We start from the raw sequence: 22386 nt of genomic DNA, 5'->3' as shown, positions 1-22386 counted from the left end.
CTTCCCATTAGATATCTCAACTTACCTCATCTCCCTTCAAAACTTCAGTACCATCAAATTCACGGGTCTGACTTGTCTTCACTGACACTTCTCTCTCTAGGTTGGCTAACTTTTCCTTTGCTTCCTGAAGTTCCTCAGCTTTGGCTTCTTTTTTACGAGAAATGATAGATGCCTAATTAAGCATTAAATAAAAATGTAAAAATGAGACAGTCAACTTTCTATTATTTTCTGAAATTATGTAATTTTTAGATTTTACTGACTGAGCTAAATTTTCAATATCAGGTTGACTTCTCCTGACAATACTCTTTGCCCTACCACCTGCTATCACGAGTTTTATATTTAGTATGAGCCGACTAAGGTCCGTCTAGTCAAGGCTATGGTTTTTCCTGTGGTCATGTATGGATGTGAGAGTTGGACTGTGAAGAAGGCTGAGCGCCGAAGAATTGATGCTTTTGAACTGTGGTATTGGAGAAGACTCCTGAGAGTCCCTTGGACTGCAAGGAGCTCCAACCAGTCCATTCTGAAGGAGATCAGCCCTGGGATTTCTTTGGAAGGAATGATGCTGAAGCTGAAACTCCAGTACTTTGGCCACCTCATGCGAAGAGTTGATTCACTGGAAAAGATTCTGATGCTGGGAGGGATTGGGGGCAGGAGGAGAAGGGGACGACAGAGGATCAGATGGCTGGATGGCATCACTGACTCAATGGATGTGAGTCTGAATGAACTCCGGGAGTTGGTGATGGACAGGGAGGCCTGGCATGCTGCGATTCATGGGGTCGCAGAGTTGGACACGACTGAGCGACTGAACTGAACTGAACTGAACTGAACTGATGCTATACACACACACACACACACACACATATACACATATCCCCTTCACAGATCACTGCCTTGTCATGGCAGAGAGGCTTGCATAACTTTGAATCTATGAGCCATGCCGTGCAGGGCCACCCAAGATGGACAGATCTTAGCAGAGAGTTCTGACAAAAAGTGATCCACTGGAGAAGGGAATGGCAAACCATCCCAGTATACTTGCCGTGAGAACCTCATGAACTGTATAAAAGACCAAAAAGATAAGACACCAAAAGATGAGTCCCTTGGGTCTGAAGGTGTCCAATATGCTACTGGGGAAGAATGGAGAATTACCAATAGACCTGGAATGAATGAAGGGGGTGGGCCAAGGCAGATACAACACTCAGTTGTGGATGTATTTGTTGATGAAAGTAAAATCCAATGCTGCAAGGAACAGTACTGTATAGGAACCTGGAATGTTAGGTCCATGAATCAAGGAAAATTGGATGTGGTCAAGCAGGAGATGGTAAGAATAAACATCGACATCCTAGGAATCAGTGAACTAAAATTGACGAGAATGGGCAAATTTAATTCAGATGACCATTATATCTACTACTGTGGGCAAGAATCCCATAGAAGAAATGGAGTAGCCCAGATAATTGACAAAAGAGTCAAAAATACGGTACTTGGGTGCAACATCAAAAATGACAGAATGATCTCTGTTTCCAAGGCAAGCCATTCAATATCACAGTAATTCAAGTCTCTGCCCTTACCACCAATGCTGAAGAAACTGAAGTTGATTAGCTCTATGAAGGCCTGGAAGACCTTCTAGAACTAACACCTAAAAAAGATATTCTATTCATCATCAGGGATTAGAATGTAAAAGTAGGAAGTCGAGATAAACCTGGAGTAACAGGCAAGCTTGGCCTTGGAGAACAAAATCAAGCAGGGCAAAGGTTAACTGAATTCTGCCAAGAGAATGCACAAGTCATAGCAAATAACCTTTTTCAACAACACGAAAGACAAGTTTACACATGGACACCACCAAATGGTCAATACCAAAATCAAATTGACTACATTCTTTGTAGACAAAGATGTAGGAGAAGCTGCATACAGTCAGCAAAAACAAGACCTGGAGCTGACTGTGGCTCAGATCATCAGCTTCTCACAGCAAATTCAGGCTTAAACTAAAGAAAGCTGGGAAAAACACTAGGCCAGCCATATGAATTAATCCATATGAATTCACAGCAGAGGTAACCAGTAGATTCAAGGGACTAGATCTAGCTAACGATGTGCCTGAAGAACGATGAACAGAGGTCCATAATATCGTACAGGAGGCGGTGAACAAAACCATCCCAAAGAAAAAGAAAAGCAAGAAGGCAAAGTGGTTATATGAGGAGGCTTTACAAATAGCGGAAGAATGAAGAGAAGTGAAAAAGCAAGGGAGAGAGGGAAAGGTACATTCAATTAAAATCAGAGTTCCAAAAATTAGCTAGAAGAGACAAGAAGGCCTTCTTCGATGAACAATGCGTAATAATAGAAGGAAACAACAAAAGGGGAAAGACTAGAGATCTCTTCAGGAAAACTGGAAACATCAAGGAATAATTCCACCCAAAGGTGGGCACAATAAAGGGTAAAAATGGTAGAGACCGAGTAGATGCTGAAGAGATCAAGAAGAGATGAAAAGAATCCATCAAAGAGCTGTATAAAAAAGATCTTAAAGAACCAGATTACTATGATGGTATGGTTAGTCACCCAGAGCCAGACATTCTGGAGTGCAAAGTCAAGTGGAACTTAAGAAGCACTGCTGTTAATAAAGCTGCTGCTACTGCTGCTAAGTTGCTTCAGTCATGTCCAACTCTGTGCAACCCCATAGACGGCAGCCCACCAGGCTCCCCCGTCCCTGGGATTCTCCAGGCAAGAGCACTGGAGTGGGCTGCCATTTCCTTCTCCAATGCATGAAAGGGAAAAGTGAAAGTGAAGTCGCTCAGTCGTGTCCGACTCTTAGCGATTCCATGAACCGCAGCCTACCAGGCTCCTCCGTCCATGGGATTTTCTAGGCAAGAGTACTGGAGTGGGGTGCCATAAAGCTACTGGATGCAATGAAATTCCAGCGGAACTATTCAAACCCCTAAAGGATGATGCCATCAAGGTTTTGCATTCATTGCATAACAATGCCTGCAATATAGATGCTGCCACTTCCTCAGGACAAAGGGATGGGAAAATGTAGGATGCTGGCCCCAGATAGCTGTGTTACTTGCTCAGTCATGTCTAACTTGGCAACCCTATGGACTGTAGCCTACCAGGCTCCTCTGTCCATAGAATTCTTCAGCCAAGAATACTGAAGTGGGTTGCCATTCCCTTCGCCAGGGGGTCTTCCTGACCCAAGGATCGAATCTGGGTCTCCTGCACTGCAGACAGATTCTTTACCATCTGAGCCACCAGGGAAGCCCTTGGCATTCATTATGTCAGCAAATCTGGAAGACCCAGCAGGAGCCACAGGACTGGAAAAGGTCAATCCTCTCACCCCAATACTCAAGAAGGGTAGTACCAAAGAATGTGCTAACCATCAGACATTTTCCATGTCAGTAAGGTCATGCTTAAAATCTTGCATGCTAGGGTTCAGCATTATGTGAACCAAGAACTTCCAGATGTCCAAGCTGGGTTTAGAAAAGGAAGAGGAACTAAAGATCAAATTCACTGGATTATAGAAAAAGCAAGGGAATTTCAGAAAAAACATCTATCTCTGTTTCACTTACTTCGCTAGATCATGACAAACTGTGGAAAGTTCTTAGAGAGATGGGAATACCAGACCATCTCACCTGTCTCCTGAGAAATCTGTATGCAGATCAAGAAGCAACAGTTAGAACCCTGTATGAAATAAATGATTGGTTCAAGATTGAGAAAGGAGTACAACAGGTCTGTCTGCTGTCACCTTGTTTGTTTAATCTATTTCTTGTGAGCACGTCACAGGAAATGCTGGGCTGGATGAGTTACAAGCTGGAATCAAGATAGGCAGGAGAAACATCAATAACCTCAGATATGCAGATGATAGCACTCTAATGGCAGAAAGCAAAGAGGAACTAAAGAGCTTCTTGATGAGGGTGAAGGCGGAAAATGAATGAGCCTGCTTAAGACTAAATATTAAAAAAACTAAGATCATGGTATCCAGCCCCATTACTGCATGGCAAATAGAAGAGGAAAAGGTGGAAGTAGTGACAGATTTCCTCTTCTTGGGCTCCAAAATAACTGCGGATGGTGACTGCAGCCATGAAATCAGAAGACAAGTGCTTCTTGGCAGGAAAGCAATGACAAACCTAGAGAGAGCGTTGAAAAGCAGAGACATTACTCTGCCAACAAAGGTCCGTATAGTCAAGGCTATGGTCTTCCCAGTGGTCACATTCGGTTGTGAAAGCTGGACCATAAAGAAGACAGAATGCCAAAGAACTACAATGCCTTCGAACTATGGTGCTGGAGAAGACTCCTGAAAATCCCCTGGATAGTAAGATCAAACCAGTGAATCTTACGGGAGATCAACTCTGAATATCCACTGGAAGGACTGATGCTGAAGCAAAAGCTCTAGTATTTTGGTCATCTGACGCACACAGACAACTCATTGGAAGTCTCTGATGCTGGGAAAGATTGAGGGCAGAAGAACAGGGCATCAGAGGGTGAGATGGCTGGATGGCAGCACCGATGCAATGAACATGAATTTGGGCAAACTCTGGGAGATGTTGAGGGACAGGGAGGCCTGGCGTGCTACAGTCCATGGGGTCGCAAAGAGTCAGACATAACTGGGCAACTAAACAACAACAATAATATACACATATATGTATATTTATATATGTATCTGGCTGCACCACATGGCTTGTGGGATCTTATCTTCCCTACCAGGGGTTGAACCTGGGGCCTGGCAGTGAAAGCGCCAAGTTTGAACCACTCCCCTCTGCCACGAGGGAATCCCCTGTGATGTGCATTAAATAGCAGCCTTAAAACATTTTGGAAGGCAAAATATAGGATATATCAGCAGAGAAACAGAAATACAATAGTAATAAAAAATATTAAAATCTTGTCAACTAACATTGAAATGCTAATGAAAATATCTTCTAGGTAAACCCAGAAGCTAACACTAAGTCTGCTGTTTTTCTGTATGGTTGGTTTCCTTTCACAGGAATAAAACAAGAATGCTTTATTCCCAAAACTACAATACAGATCATCCTATCTAAATTCAATACCCATACTTTAAAAATAAAATGTTAAAACATTTATTATATTTGGGGCATTCTAATAAATAAAATGCAAATTGAAAATTAAACATCTGATTCACCAGAATTATGCAAATGTTTACACAACCCAGATGGGTGCTCTTAGCCATAAATGCAGCATTTATGGATAATGTAGCATTAGCAACTTGTGGGGCATTTCCTTAAATGAACCATGACTGTACTAGTTTAAGAAAGACATTAGCCAAACTGTCTTCTCCAGTGAAATATTACAAATATTTTTATCAAACAGATTTTATAAGAGACGGAAATCTTTAGTGCAAACCCTTTAAACAATTCTCCCTGTTTAAAAAATGAAAATACACATGATATGAAAATACAGATGCTCAACCTTGCTTATAGTAAGATTATGTGAAAAGATGATCAACCTTGTTTATAGCAAGATAAATAAACATTAAAACTATCATAAAATACCATTTCTTATCTACAAGGATAGCAAAAATCTAAAAGTTTGACAACATACTCTACTGATGAGGCTGTAAGGAAATAGGCGCTCTCATATACTACCACAAAATGTAAAATGCTAAAACCCTTATGAAAAGAAATTTGGCAATATCTAGCAAACTTACATACACATTTACTGTTTGACGTAGCAATCTCACTTCTGAGACTATATCCCAAAGACACACTGACAAAAAATGCAAAGACATAAACAAAAAGCTATTTATCGATGTATGATTGCCAATCGCACAAGAATGGCAACAACCCAAATGTTCATCAACTGGAGACTGGTTGAATAAACTGTGATATACCCACTCCATACCCAGTGGAGTATGTCTGTGAACAGAAATAAGCATATCCACTACAGGATACAAAAAAGACAGATAATAACAAGTGTTGGTACAAATGTGGAGAAATCAGAACCTTCATACACTGTTGGTGGCAATGTAAAATGGTACAGCTTCTTTGGAAAGTAGTCTGGCATTTCCTCGTGGAGAAGGAAATGGCAACCCACTCCAGTGTTCTTGCCTGGAGACTCCCAGGGATGGGGGAGCCTGGTGGGCTGCCATCTATGGGGTCCCACAGAGTCGGACATGACTGACGTGACATAGCAGCTGGCATTTCTTCAAAATGTTACATACAGAATTATCATTGAACCAACAATTGCACTCCTACAAGTATACTCATGAGAAGTGAAAATTTATTTTCAAACAAAAACTTGTATAAGAATATTCCTACCGCATTATTCATAATAGCCAAAAAAGTAGGGACAACCCAAATGCTCATTAACTGATGAACAGAAAAACAAAATGTGATATATCTGTATAATGGAATATTATCCAGTAATAAAAAGGTTTAAGCATGTAGAAATACATGTTAACAACATGAAGTGAATCTGACTCTTTGGAACCCTACTGACTGTAGCCTGCCATGCTCCTCTGTCCGTGGAATTCTCCAGGCAAGAATACTGGAGTAGGTTGCCATTCCCTTCCCTAGGGGATCTTCCTGACCCGGAGATCGAACCCTGGTCTCCTACACAGAAGGAAATTCTTTACTGTCTGAGTCATCATACATGAAGGAACTTTAAAAACAGTATGCTAAGTAAAAGAACCCAGTCACAAAGGACGACATATCATATGATTCCATTTATATGAAATGTCCACAACAGGGAAATTTACAGAGCTAGTTTAGTCTTTTGTAGTTGACTGGGGCTGAGGATCTGGGGGAAAATGGGAAGTGATTGCTAATGGGTTCAGGGTTTCTTTTTTGACATGATAAAAATGTTCTAAAATTGATTTGGTAATGGTTGTACAGCTCTGATACTAAATATCATTGAATTTACACCTTAAATGGGTGAGCTGTATAGTATGCGAATTGTATCTCAATAAAGTTATAAAGGAATAAAGATTATTCTACTATACTATTCAATAGCATATATTGAGAAAAAAAGCACTGTGAACAAAAGTGTGTATAATATGCTCTGCTTTCTCTAAGGATGGAAATATATGAATATATGTATATATAATATTATTTTTAGTGTAATAATAAACTTGTGTGTAACATACGGATTAAAGCAAATGATGAATAATGTTGATGCCATTAGGGGATTTGGTTCCCAGGAGAATAGACAACCCTGCACTTTCAAGACACAGATTCCAGTGTCTAGTCATGGGTCAATTTAAAAGGATGAAGGATGAAGAATATCCATCGTTGGTCACACTACAGGAGGCCAGGGACCATCACATTAAAGTAGGTGGGGCTTTTCCATCCAGAGCAAACAAGCGGGAAGTGGGGTTTACTGTGGGATTTCATAAACCACAGAGAGATTAACCTAATCATCCTGGCTCTTTTCCACACTCTATCCTGCAGCACAAACATCTTCTAAGCAGTTAGCGAAAGAGTGCTTGGAAAATAGTCATAATAATTACCCAGTATTTTCTGGATAGAGCTTTATATACTCTTCTACATCTTTCTTTCACTCTAAAGTTGTTCTCTGAGGAGCTAATGTCTTATTCCAATCATGAGCCGTGCTTCTCTGCTCTGATATGAGGCCATCTACTCAGCAGGAATGAATATTGTGGAATTTAGTCTTATTCAGAGAAACTATATCAAAAAGACTACTCGCCATAAATAACTGAGCAAGACTCCTTTTCTGTAAACAAATATTGGTCAGAATGGCCCTGTCTGACAGCAAAGTAAAGATAAAAAAGAAGTTGGCCTAACTTCAACTCCTCTATACTCCAGGGAATGGCAAAATACCAACTAGAAAGTATTCTTAAAAAAAAAAAAAAAAAGCCTGTTCAAGTTTCTAGTTGTTTCAAGTTTCTAATATATAGGAAATACAGGACACAGAGGAACATTTTAAAAGGACACCATTCAGTTGCAATCAGCAAAACATCAACCATGGGAAATGCTATAGGAAAAATAAATTTCTTCAATAAAAAAAAAATCACAAAAAATTATTAAATAAATGGATAAATAAGTAAGGAAGAGAGTCTATAGATTAAGAGAGATTTAAATATCAAACAAAACAAAAACAAGACCAGGAACTGACTGTGGCTCAGGTCATGAACTCCTTATTACCAAATTCAGACTCAAATTGAAGAAAGTAGGGAAAACCGCTAGACCATTCAGGTATGACTTAAATCAAATCCCTTATGATTATACAGTGGAAGTGAGAAATAGATTTAAGGAACTAGATCTGATAGAGTGCCTGATGAACTATGGACGGAGGTTCGTGACATTGTACAGGAGACAGGATCAAGACCATCCCCATGGAAAAGAAATGCAAAAAAGCAAAATGGCTGTCTGGGGAGGCCTTACAAATAGCTGTGAAAAGAAGAGAGGTGAAAAGCAAAGGAGAAAAGGAAAGATATAAGCATCTGAATGCAGAGTTCCAAAAAAGAGCAAGAAGAGATAAAAAAGCCTTCTTCAGCGATCAATGCAAAGAAATCGAGGAAAACATCAGAATGGGAAAGACTAGAGATCTCTTCAAGAAAATTAGAGATACCAAGGGAACATTTCATGCAAAGATGGGCTCGATAAAGGACAGAAATGGTATGGACCTAACAGAAGCAGCAGATATTAAGAAGAGGTGGCAAGAATACACAGAAGAACTGTACAAAAAAGATCTTCACGACCCAGATAATCATGATGATGTGATCACTAATCTAGAGCCAGACATCTTGAAATGTGAAGTCAAGTGGGCCTTAGAAAGCATCACTACGAACAAAGCTAGTGGAGGTGATGGAATTCCAGTGGAGCTGTTTCAAATCCTGAAAGATGATGCTGTGAAAGTGCTACACTCAATATGCCAGCAAATTTGGAAAACTCAGCAGTGGCCACAAGACTGGAAAAGGTCCGTTTTCATTCCAATCCCAAAGAAAGGCAATGCCAAAGAATGCTCAAACTACCTCACAATTGCACTCATCTCACACGCTAGTAAAGTAATGCTCAAAATTCTCCAAGCCAGGCTTCAGCAATACGTGAACAATGAACTCCCTGATGTTCAAGCTGGTTTTAGAAAAGGCAGAGGAATCAGAGATCAAATTGCCAACATCCGCTGGATCATGGAAAAAGCAAGAGAGTTCCAGAAAAACATCTATTTCTGTTTTATTGACTATGCCAAAGCCTATGACTGTGTGGATCACAATAAACTGTGGAAAATTCTGAAAGAGATGGGTGGTGCCTCTCAAGGTGGTGATTTCTCAAGGTGCCTCTTGAGAAATCTGTATGCAGATCAGGAAGCAATAGTTAGAACTGGACATGGAACAACAGACTGGTTCCAAATAGGAAAAGGAGTATGTCAAGGCTGTATGCTGTCACCCTGCTTATTTAACTTATATGCAGAGTACATCATGAGAAACTCTGGACTGGAAGAAACAAGCTGGAATCAAGATTGCTAGGAGAAATATCAATAACCTCAGATATGCAGATGACACCACCCTTAGGGCAGAAAGTGAAGGGGAGCTAAAAAGCCTCTTGATGAAAGTGAAAGAGGAGAGTGAAAAAGTTGGCTTAAAGCTCAACATTCAGAAACTAAGATCATGGCATCCGGTCCCATCACTTCATGGGAAATAGATGGGGAAACAGTGTCAGACTTTATTTTTGGGGGCTCCAAAATCACTGCAGATGGTGATTGCAGCCATGAAATTAAAAGACGCTTACTCCTTGGAAGAAAACTTATGACCAACCTAGATAGTATATTCAAAAGCAGAGACATTACTTTGCCGACTAAGGTCCATCTAGTCAAGGCTATGGTTTTTCCAGTGGTCATGTATGGATGTGAGAGTTGGACTGTGAAGAAGGCTGAGCGCCGAAGAATTGATGCTTTTGAACTGTGGTGTTGGAGAAGACTCTTGAGAGTCCCTTGGACTGCAAGGAGATCCAACCAGTCCATTCTGAAGGAGATCAGCCCTGGGATTTCTTTGGAAGGAATGATGCTGAAGCTGAAACTCCAGTACTTTGGCCACCTCATGCGAAGAGTTGACTCATTGGAAAAGATTCTGATGCTGGGAGGGATTGGGGGCAGAAGGAGAAGGGGATGACAGAGGATGAGATGGCTGGATGGCATCACTGACTCGATGGATGTGAGTCTGAGTGAACTCCGGGAGATGGTGATGGACAGGGAGGCCTGGCATGCTGTGATTCATGGGGTTGCAAAGAGTCGGACACGACTGAGTGACTGAACTGAACTGAACTGAAACATCAAACAAATCCAATGTATAAATCCCATAGGGATCCTAATTAAAACAAAGCAACTAAAAAAAAAAAGAAAAAGAGATCAGGAAATCTGAACATTGATTGGATAATTGCCAGTATTAATTTTAAATATGGTATGTTGTTAAGCTTTTTAAAAGCTTTTATTTTTTAGAGATACATTCTGAAATATTTACATGTGAAATAATATGAAATCTTAGATTTACCTCAAATAATCCAGATGCAGCTGGGGGCTATAGATGAAATAAAAATGGCCATGATAGCTATAGTTAAAGGACACACAAGGATTTATTTGGACTATTTTCTCTACCTTTGTATATGGTCAAATTTTTCCATTATAAAAAGGTTTTCCAAAAATTCTAGCATCCTTAAATAATGCTTTGTTATGTAGCTCAGTATTTTCAAATTGGCTATCATTTGAATCTGCTGTTTAGCAATACATAACAATACATATATATCCTGATGATTTAATACTTCTGTATAAAATAATAAATGCATTAGCCCTAAAATTTAATTTAATTCTGTATTTTTTCAAGCTAACTTTAAACCTGAAAAAGTATATTGCCTTTAGTTCATTAGGACTTCCCTTCTGGCTCAAACAGTAAAGAATCTGCCTACATTGTAGGAGACACCTAGGTTCAATCCCTGGATTGGGAAGATCCCTGGAGAAAGGCATGGCTACTCACTCCAGTATTCTTGCCTGGAGAATTCCTTGGACAGAGGAGCCTGGCGGGCTACAGTCCATGGGATTGCAGAGTTGGACATGACTGAGCTGCTAACACTTTGACTTTAGTTCATTAAAGATTATAAATATTAAAAAAAGATTATAAATATTTATTTTTATCACTTGAGGTAAGCATTCACATAAAAAAAATCAAATTTCACACTCACAGATATAAACACAAAGAGCTCTATCACCACAGTTGGCAGATATTGAGGAAGCTGAGCATTATCGGATATATCAGATTTAATGTATCTTTGTGGCTTTTCCAGAAATTCTCTGATTTAATCTGGAGATTAACAATGACAGAAGAACATTTCTTCTTTATTTCCTTCTCACTTTAAGACTATCGATAACACAGACCATGGTGTTTATAAAGATATTCACCAGCAAGATTACAGGTCAAAGTATGTGAGCCAAAAAGAGTGGTCTTAAGTGTGTTTGCTACCCTGGTGGCTCAGAGGTTAAAGTGTCTGCCTCCATTGGAGGGAGAAATGCGGGAGACCTGGGTTAGATTCCTAGGTCAGGAAGATCCCCTGGAGAAGGAAATGGAGAATCCCATGGACGGAGAAGCCTGGTAGGCTACAGTCCACCGGGTCACATAGAGTTGGACACGACTGAGCGACTTCACTTAAGTGTGTTGTTGGGCTTCCCTCATAGCTCAGACAATCAAGAATCTGCCTGCAATGCAGGAGACGTGGGTTTGTGAGCCAAAAAGAGAGGTCTTACCTGTTGCCTATATAGTGACAGTTTGCCTTCAATTGGTTCATTTCTCATCATTTTCTTTTCAATCAGCTGATTGATCTGTGTGTTTATTTCATTTATCTAAAACAGTATGAAAATAAAAAAGGTTAAAACTATGGCTGTGATTACCTAAATTAAGGGACATCTGGTCAAACAAAGCTTTGAATTGACAGTTGTTATTATCAGTGATTTTGATAGGAGGCTCAGTCCTATTAATACCATTGATGGGTTGTTACGATTACTTTGAGACAATCTGCATTTCGTGGGTCATGCTACGTATTTACAGAACTGGATTAGTTACATGGATTTAACCATCCATGTCTAAATTATCCTATTCTACATGAAGTATTTAAATTATTTTATAAGACAATTTCTAAAAATCTGAAGTTACCCCTTTACCTAGGCTGTGATTTTTCAAGTAATTAAGTGATAAAGCAGATCTGGACTAATATTACCCAGGGATTTAGTACAAGGAATTTACAAACCCAGCTGAGAGTTGACATGAATGCCATCTAAAAACCCTTTCTATTCGAATGAATGATCTGTGATTCTAAGATAGCTGTCATTTATCCCATTCATTCATCTAAACTTTTCTCAAACGTAATAAAACTGAATAAAGGCAATAGAAGCATACAGTCCTATAAGTTTTTTTAAAAATTATATGACTTTCAGTATAACTATCCTTTGAAAAGACTAGAATTTTTCTGCTAATCCTATGACATTAAATTTAAGCCAAATCTGAGTTGGACAACTAATTTCTATACATAAATTAAAAGAATTATGTATTTAATTGTAGTGGCTATTAAGCCTATTAATGTCAAAATCCTTCAATCAATTTTCATGGTATTTAATTATTATTTAAAGAAATAAACACTTGATTAGTATTTTATTTTTAAGAAACAAAAATGCTATGATATTGGGTTTCAATGAACATTACAAGAAAGTTCAATAATTCCAAAGCAGGCATAAAAAGCTAATAAAAAACATTAGCTCTAAGTACAAAATTGCTATATTATTTTTGGAAATAAAAAGTAATCATTTAAAATATTTTTAAAATTTTGTTATCTAAATGACTATATTATAAACATATAAATCTATGAGTCAACCATATGCATTAATTTATTTCTCCAAGTTACCCAGTTTCCTAATCAGTTGTGGATTAAGAAACAACATAATGTGTTATAATCTCATAAAGAACAATTCCTTATAAGAGCTGTCAACTCTTAGCACAGGTTAATTTCAGAGTCAAGAGCAGAACACTATAGAAGCAGTTCACATAATTTTCATGGGACTGGAGAAGAGATAAAATTGGGAGCTTATAAAAAAAAAGGTGATTGTTACTTACTTTAGATTCAAGTTCAAGAAGATCAGAATGGCCCATAGCAGGCTCCGAGACCACTTTTTGTAAAAAATGTAATTCTTTTTTCTTGTTCTCTAATTCTTTAGGAAATTTTTCAGTTACCATATATGAATTGAATTTTATCTCCTCCTCTAGCCTCTTCATTAAACCTATGAAAATTAAATAAGTGATTATTCAGCCCAATAGAGTAGGTACAGTGATGCTTTCTACATTTTAAAATATACAACCTGGAGAGAGTAGGTCTGACTCTGTGACCCCATGGACTGTAGCCCACAGGCTCCTCTGTCAATGGAATTTTCCAGGCAAGAATACTGCAGTGGGCTGTCATTACAGAACAATAAAGGATTGGCCACTGAAACTTTTTGAGGTTAATCAGAATGATAATAAAGGACAATTTACATAGACTATAGTTGAAGTCGCTCAGTGTCCGACTCTTTGCGACCCCGTGGACTGTAGCCTACCAGGCTCCTCTGTCCGCGGGATTTTCCAGGCAATAGTCCTGGAGTGGATTGCCATTTCCTTCTCCAGGGGATCTTCCCAACCCAGGGATCGAACCCAGGTATCCCATATTGTAGACAGACGCTTTACCATCTGAGCCACCAGGGAAGTCTTAATTTACATAGAAGAATATTTAAATTACAGAAAAAGTAATATTATGATATTCCCAAATTACCATCTAATTCTTTTATACTCCACATTATGCAAAAATAACATTTACAGAGCCAAATATATTGCTGGATCATATTTTGTCTCCTATGTATTTAAGGAACCCATGAACCAAATGACAACACAAATGAAATCTAATCCAGGTTACTTCCTCTGTAAGTAGTCATTTATTCTTTTTCTTTTGCAGTACTTATGCAATTTATATCGGAGAAGGCAATGGCAACCCATTCCAGTACTCTTGCCTGGAAAATCCCATGGATGGAGGAGCCTGGTAGGCTGCAGTCCATGGGGTCGCTAAGAGTTGGGCATGACTGAGCAACTTCACTTTCACTTTTCACTTTCATGCATTGGAGGAGGAAATGGCAACCCACTCACTCCAGTATTCTTGCCTGGAGAATCCCAGGGATGGAGGAGCCTAGTGGGCTACCGTCTATGGGGTTGCACAGAGTTGGACACGACTAAAGTGACTTAGCAGCAGCAGCAGCAGCATGCAATTTATATTTCTATTCTAATACTTAACAACAGTAATAATACATTGTAATTTTTAGGTTTAAACTAATGAAGACATTACTAAAGGTACAAGTTAAATTCTGAAAAAGAGAAATTATCTACATTCATAAACATTTTCAGTTTTCCACATTTGGTAGTTTTGATTTTACAAAGTATTAAGTTTACAGTTAAGTGACAACTTAAATTATATTTTAAAGATTTGATAGTTTTCTTATTCTGGCAGAGAGCACAATTGTACACATACACAGATTTTCAGTGAATAATGATTTTGTTATAAATTCCCAGCCTCAAGAGATTTTAAAAGTTTATTTCAGATCTTTCCATTACACATCTACAAATTCTGGCTGGACTTTTTAAAACACCGGATTTCCGGTTTAAGTAATCTACGTACGTAGATTGCATAATAAATTTGGACCAAAGCCTTAAAATTATTTTTAGTTTTCCTGAGCTAACCATGTATTAATGGGTAAAAATTTATTAATGGGAAATTCATAAGTTTTCCATTCATCCCTACAATTTCCCATCTCTTTTTTAGGGACTGGAGAATGGAAGTGAAGAGAGTGTTTCATGAATCACTATAATTAGGCAATCATTCCTATATGGTTTCCAATTAACTCTACACCCTGGCTTCTTTGGCTGTTAGATGACCAGTTTTTCCATCTTCAAGTTCTTAAAACATACCGCATATAATCCAGAGATGCAAGAAATAAAGTCTAAAATGTTTTTAAAAGATTTTAAATTCTTAAATATTATTTTGCCTGTTTAAAAAAGTTCCTAATTCTAGAAAATACAAACTAATCTATAGTAACAGAAAGCAGGTCAATGGTTGTCTGAGGAGGGTGAGAGGGACAGAAATGAGACATTACAAAGGAAATGTTTTACGGTGATGGATATAGCAATATTTATATTTTGATTAAGGTGATAGTTTCATCAGGGTACACATATGTCAATACTTAACAAGTATATACTTTAAACATTTGCAGTTTATTATATGTCCATTTTGGAGAAGGCAATGGCACCCCACTCCAGTATTCTTGCCTGGAAAATCTCACGGACAGAGGAGCCTGGTAGGCTGCAGTCCATGGGGTCGCTAAGAGTTGAACACGACTGAGCAACTTCCTTTCACTTTTCACTTTCATGCGTTGGAGAAGGAAATGGCAACCCACTCCAGTGTTCTTGCCTGGAGAATCCCAGGGACGGGGGAGCCTGGTGGGCTGCCGTCTATGGGGTCGCACAGAGTCGGACACAACTGAAGTGACTTAGTAGCATATGTCCATTTAACCTCAGTAAAGCTGAGATAAGGTCAACAAAAAACAGTTTCTGTCACATTTTAAAATCCTTCTCTTAAAAAATTTAACTTATACTTTGAAAAGTGGACATATTTCTATGCAGTTTTTAAAAAAGATTATCTTTCAAAATCCTGGTGAACATGTATATGTATGGCTGGGTCCCTTCACTGTTCACCTGAAACTACCACAACATTGTTAATTGACTATACCCCAATACAAAACAGAAAGTTTGATAAAAACATGCTGATGAGATAAACATAAGGTCACTAAGATCTCAGCAAACATTGTGATTAAAAACCCTCTGAAAACATCCTGCTGATCCTACTACAACTGAATAAGAAGCTTCTTTTATATAACAAATCTCAGGAATATGTAGAATATAAAGATAAATTAAAACTTCAGTGAATGTTTTATAATATGGCTGTTACTCAGAAAAAATACAAATTACACTGACACTAAAAATACTTTCATGTTATTTACGCAAATAGAATTTTTTTGTAAGCCATTTTTTTGTTACTAAAATATTTAGATGGACCTTATTAAACTAAATACCTGAAGCAATTGAACATCTGTTTAATTTACTCTTTTCCTAGTCTGCTGAATATAATCCTTAAGACTCTGCTTCCTAGAACAATGTCAACAAAGCAGGGACTGAACTTCCTGCTCCCCATTCCCTGTCAACCCACAAAAAACACATACTGCACAAATAATACCTTATTTCAATATTTTTAGCAGTTTTTTCTTCTCTGATTCCCCTCCTACCTGTGGAAAAGATAATTTTCTTCCTATGCAGGGTTAGGGTCTCTACTTCCTCCTCCCAACTATTTAAGATTATTTACTAAATGCTTACTGTGCAAATCTGTGTGCTAAGGCCTGAAAATAGAATAATTATGACTTCATGACTAGCCCGGAGTTAGCTAGTCAGGTATGCCAACAATTAACATGTTATGGTAACTGCTGTAGAACATTCAGTGAAATAGCTGGGATACAATGGGAGCACACAGGAAAGATTGCTACCAGTTCTCACCTTTTCCTCCCGAATCTTCACATCTTCCTTGGTCTGACTGACTCTTCAGTAAACACCACTACACCACTACCGCCCCTCAGTCTATGCATAGATTTCTCAATCATTCCCACACTCCCTCCCTTGCCTTCTTTCCAAAGACAAGCAGTCAGAAGAAGCCTGACCTTTTATCTCTACTTCCTCCATCATCTGCTCAGCCCAGTGCATTGTTGTTTCAGTCACTGTGCTTTAGCATGGAATGTCTTCCATTCCTCCACCTCTGCAGCATTAAGTTACTCAATCACCACACCTCCAGGAAGCCATTTGACTCTGTGTTAGAGTAGCTCAGATGGTAAAGAATCTGCCCGCAATGCGGGAGACCCAGGTTCAATCCCTGGCTTGGGAAGATCCCCTGGAGGAGGGCATGGCAACCCATGCCAGTATTCTTGTCCAGACAATTCCATGAACAGAGAAGCCTGGCGGGTTACAGTCCATGCGTTTGCAAAGAGGCGGGCATGACTGAGCAACTAACAAATGTGCTGGAGTTTGGTGCTCTTTGCCTCTTTGTTTTCATCGAAGCTGGGGTCCATCAGTTTATTTGTCATGCTGCATTATCATTGTCTACTGCTTGTCATTTCACCATTAGCCTGTGAGCACTTTAATAGAAATAGCTTTCCTTTCTATTCCCAGTACTTAGCACAGTACCTGACATGGAGCAGATGTTCAATAAACACTGAATTAATGGACTGGTTCTGAGCCAATTATTTCTATTACTACTTAGCAATACAACTGATTTTATTATTTAGCAGGATCTACTAAACCATCTCAAGAGATGCCCCAAAGAGAACAAATTTTATTTGTCCATTTTATTACTAAATATGTATTTCCTGACCTCAAAATTCCATTTAGTCTATAAAGCCAAAGCAAAATAAAGTCTATCTGCTTAAATAAAAAATGAAATATTACTAACACTATAAATACCTTTGGATATTCTTAGTTACCAGAATTAAACCATAATAGCAAGAAATACTTAACCTAATAAAATTGAGGATAACAGACACTGAAGAAACACATGTTCAGGCTAACATTTTATTTTATTTTATTTTTTTCAGGCTAACATTTTAAATTGTAGTAAACTGTGCTGATCAATAAGTTATTTTTCTGCTTACTAAATCTTTCAATTCTTCTACACATTACTTTCATTTTCCAAAATTCACTATTAATGGTAAGTTCTAAAAATTTCTTAGCAAAGATAGACCTATGCAAACAAATTTCTTGTTGATATTCATTTTTAAATGTATATAGTTTAATGAATTTCTTTTAAAGATTTATCTTAATTTTTTACACTAAAGATGTGAAGGAACCTACATCAAATCCAGAGAACATATACTAAAAAGTTATACTGTATATTCTACTAAGGAGTAAAAAAGCACTAAAAATTATTTTCTTTTGTCTTAAAACATTCTCCTAAAAAGTGAAAACCTAGTGAATAAAGAATCAAACGATGCCAACAACTACATGCACAGCAACTTCCAGGTATTGCTTGAAGCTGAATTTATGACTGAGAGGAGTGAGAGATTTCATATAGTTAAACAACTCAGTGGTGTCTGACTCTTTGCAACCCCATGGACTGTAGCCCACCAGGCTCCTCTGTCCATGGAATTCTCCAGACAATAATATTGGAGTGGGTAGCCACTGCCTTCTCCCGGTGATCTTCCCAATCCAGGGATCCAGGGATCAAAACTCCTGTATTACAGGCAGATTCTTTACCATCTGAGCTACCAAGGAAGCCCAAGAGATTCTATGGAAAGTCATTAATTCACATGTATTAACCATACATTTTATGGGGACTACTATTGTGGTTTCTTAAATATTAATTAAATGTGTCATATTTCTTTGATTTTAAGATGCTATTAATTATAAGACATCAACTAAATTAACAAATACCATATGAAATGTATACATAAAGTACAAGATATACCCCAACTGCAAAAACAATTAAAATGTTAAAGATCATGTATCTAGAATCAAGGAAGTACTGTATTATCTCTTTAACAGATTTATTGAGATATAATTTACCATATAGCCATAAAATTCATCTACTTAAAGCATACGGTTCAATGGCTTTTAGTATATTCACAGAACTGTATGACTACCACAATCAATTTTATACCATTTTAATCAAGTTTCAAAAGAAGCCTCTATACCCACTAGCAGTCTCCTATCCCCCATCACCCACCCACCAACCAACACAGTTGTCCTCACCTATAATTTCCCAACCCTAGGCACTTATCATTGATTTCTGTCTCTATGTATTTGCTTATTCTGGAAATTTCATACAAATGGGATCACATAATAAGTTGTCTTGGTTTCACTTAGGATGATTTGGGAGTTCATCCATATCGTAGCATGTATCAATACTTCATTCCTTTTATTGTTGAATAAAATTCATCAGTTCATCAGTTTAGGGACATTGATATTGTCTTTATATTTTGGCTATTATGAAAAGACCCTGATGCTGGCAAAGATTGAAGGCAAGAGGAGAAGGAAGAGCAGCAGAGGATGAGATGGTTAGATAGCATCACTGATTCAATGGATATGAATTCGAGCAAACTCCGGGAGAGAGTGAAGGACAGGGAAGCCTGGCGTGCTGCAGCCCATAGAGCTGCAAAGAGTCGGACATGACTTAGCAACATTATAAACAATGCTGCTATGAACATGCGTGTACAAGTTTTCCTGTGGACATATGCTTTCTACTCTTTTGGGTAGATATCCAGGAATAAAATTGCTGAATCAAATGGTAACTCTAGGTTTAACATTTTGAGGAACTGCTGAACTGTTTTCCAAAGTAGATGAATCATTTTACATTTCCACCAGCACTATATGCAGGTTCCAATTTTTTCACAACCTTGTCAACACTTGTTATTGACTGTCTTTTTTATTATAGTCATTCTATATATTATATATTAGAGTATAATGTTTCCTAGAACACTTGAAAAATATCCTCCAAGAGCTGGATATTTACATTGAAATATTTCTCCAGTACAAATGAGAATTTTTTACTGCTCTTTCAGTTTACATCATCTCCCTTCTGATGAACAAAAACACCTTAAAAATGCCTAGGATGGGTTTGGTGGTATAATCTGGGATTGCTGTTCAGTCGCTGTCATGTCCAACTCTTCGCAACCCCATGGACTGCAGCACCCCAGGCTTCCCTGTCCTTCACTATCTCCCAGAGTTTGCTCAGTCTCATCATGTTCATTAAGTCGATGATGCCATCCACCCATTTCATCCTCTGTTGCCCCCTTCTTCTCCTGCCATCCATCCTCTATGTAAAGCTAATGTGATAACAGAGCCAGAGATACCCATTTCATTGGCACAACCCAAAATACGAAAAGCACTCAGTTTTAAGGATCTAGCATTTTATTCTTTTTCTTTATAGCCCTGGCAGTAAAATGATATTTACACTTTTTCTGTCCAACTTTTTCATAGCGTCCATTCTAAGTATTTTACACATTCACACACCAGAGAGCCTCCCTCCACCATGGTTTCCACTACCTTCACTCTCTGACAAAACACTGAAAGGGAATTAAAAGACCATAGGTGAACACTTCAGGATGTCTTAACCAGGCTGTCACTTACTAGCTAGGAAATGATGCCCCAAAATGCTGACCTATTGCTTGACAATCATCAGTTCCCATTAGTAAGGAAGACTACTGACTTAAACTAGTATTCTCACTAATATGATCACCTATATCACACAGTAATTCCCACTTACTTTCAGGTGTCGCATCTGCTGCTGCGTGTCGCATACTTTTCAGCTGGTTTTGTATTCTTTGCAGTCTCTGCACTGCATGAAATAGCTTTAAAATACAATTACATCTATTACTTGCTTATTCTGCTGAAACCTACCATTTACATAGACAAGCAATGAAAAATACAAGTTCTACATAATTCTTATAAAGGAAATAAATAATAACTAAGAAATTACTAAGCTAAGCCAAAAATGTAACTGGTTTGCTCAATGCATTTTCAAGTAAAACTTTAAAAAAAAAAAAAGGTTTCGGAAATGTTTTCTTTAGTTATTTGTTGAATTTGGTGATCAAGGAAAAATGCATGTTAAAGAAATATTTGTACTAGGCTTTTCTGTTAAAACATGGTTTTCTTAATTCCAAGAAATGCTAACATTCTCAGAAATGATGTTTGAGAATCAGAAAGTGAAGCTAAGTAACCATTCAGGGCACGGGCAAATGCAGCTTACTGCACTAATATTATGAAGCCAAGCCAAGTTCCAGAAGAGCCAAAAACCTAAACTGCCCATTTAGTAGCAAATGACGCTGATTTGAAATATCATTCTAATACACAAGTCCACTCAGTTTTAAGATAGATTTTCAATAAAATAAAAGAAATACTTTCTGGCCAAATTATTTTTTTCTTTAAGGCAAAATCTAAAAATGTGGAGTATGTGTGATTTTTGAGTCTTTTCATGATTTGCTTATTTGCCACTGGAGTAAAACATAAAAAATACCATGATTCGTGGAATAAAATAGACATTCTCATACAGTCTGAATCTTAAGACACCCTTTAGAGATTCTAGAAGTTCTATTAACAGTTAATCTTACCGCTTTACATTACAATGGATATTCTGTAATGCTGGAACAACATGAGTTAAGCATGGCCCAAGAGATAGTGCATAGATACGCATGAAAAATAGAAACCCAAAAGATGGTTTTGTTTTTGCTGTTGGTACCATGCAATACTCTTAAAAAGAGTATTTCATTATGCTAACAAAGGGAAACATGAACATCCTCAATTCTAAAAATCTTCCTCTTAACACCTGAATGATCAGAAGGAACTATTTCTTTCATCATGACAATATAAACTTTTATGTGGGTACCTGATTTTTTTGTTCCTGTTTCTGTTGTGCAAGAAATTCTTCTCTCTCTTTCTCAACTCGAAGTTGCCTTGCTATTTTCAGCATCCTCTGATGATTCTGAACTGCCTCCACCTACAGTAAGGGAATAAGTAGTATATGTTACTGTCAGATTTAAGAGAGACATTAGCATGTCACGTGACTCAGACATTCACTTATCATTTCCTTTTGGTAAACAGCATTCCCTAGAGATGACACTAAAGTTTCACACTCCAGGTCCTTGAAAGCCTTGGGCTGCTGCCTAGGGAGATTCCCTTTCTGTTCATATTATTTGACTCCCTCTTCAGACGTACACTTATGCCTTGCTTAATCTTTACTTGCAATTCCTAATTCTTTGCAAGTTCTTGGGACTGAGGGTCAAAGTTTTACAGTGCTAATTCTTGCCTTACCCTTTTCTTCAAACGTTCAACTCTCTTAATAAGCTGATCCTTTTCTTCCTCCATTGCACTGATATCCTAAAAAGCAGTCAAGAAGACATTATAAGGAAAAAATATTCTTTGTCTGTAGAATTCAGATAAGCTTTTTATATGACTACACATTTAGCACTTCCATCACTTATAACCAGAGCATTAAGAAGCAAAGATCCTCTTCTGGAAGAAGTGCATTTCTATCTACCACCCGCCCTTCCTCTCCAGGGTTCTTTATTCAGAGTAATTTATTTGGTAGCTTGGTATTCATTTAGAAAAGCAACAGGTTATAAAATAGTAAGGTGAAGCTGCCAAGCAGCCCATTTGTGTTCTAATTCCAATATGGACACACGATTTTTCAAAAATCTTTTATAATGGATAGTGTGCAGGTCTAAAAACGTGAACAGCTGCTGACATCCCACCTTCTCTGTTAAACACCAAACTTTATATTCTGTCAGTTTTCCAGTAAAATTATTTTTAAGGCTATGGTGTTTTCAATATATAAATTTGTGTCTGGT

The 22386-nt window shown here is 37.9% G+C and overlaps 1 protein-coding gene across 2 annotated transcripts in view; it reads right to left on the bottom strand.

Moving 5' to 3' along the window:
* The window catches only part of IFT81 (intraflagellar transport 81), a 99474-nt gene that overhangs the window by 63550 nt on the left and 13538 nt on the right, over positions 1-22386 (bottom strand). The window contains exons 6-11 of one of the 2 annotated variants that reach the window (XM_027956496.2): positions 21851-21916; positions 21426-21536; positions 20307-20391; positions 13046-13209; positions 11686-11781; positions 26-172 (exon numbers count right to left, since the gene is read on the bottom strand). In XM_027956496.2, the coding sequence (XP_027812297.1) occupies positions 26-172; positions 11686-11781; positions 13046-13209; positions 20307-20391; positions 21426-21536; positions 21851-21916 (669 nt within the window). The remainder of the gene's footprint in view (positions 1-25; positions 173-11685; positions 11782-13045; positions 13210-20306; positions 20392-21425; positions 21537-21850; positions 21917-22386) is intronic. The other variant, XM_027956497.2, reaches the window with a different exon arrangement.

This window comes from Ovis aries, chromosome 17 (genome assembly GCF_016772045.2).
Source record: "Ovis aries strain OAR_USU_Benz2616 breed Rambouillet chromosome 17, ARS-UI_Ramb_v3.0, whole genome shotgun sequence".
NCBI classification, from domain to species: Eukaryota; Metazoa; Chordata; class Mammalia; order Artiodactyla; family Bovidae; genus Ovis; species Ovis aries.
Note: the sequence above shows the minus strand (reverse complement) of the source record. Positions and strands in the feature narration are given on the sequence as shown.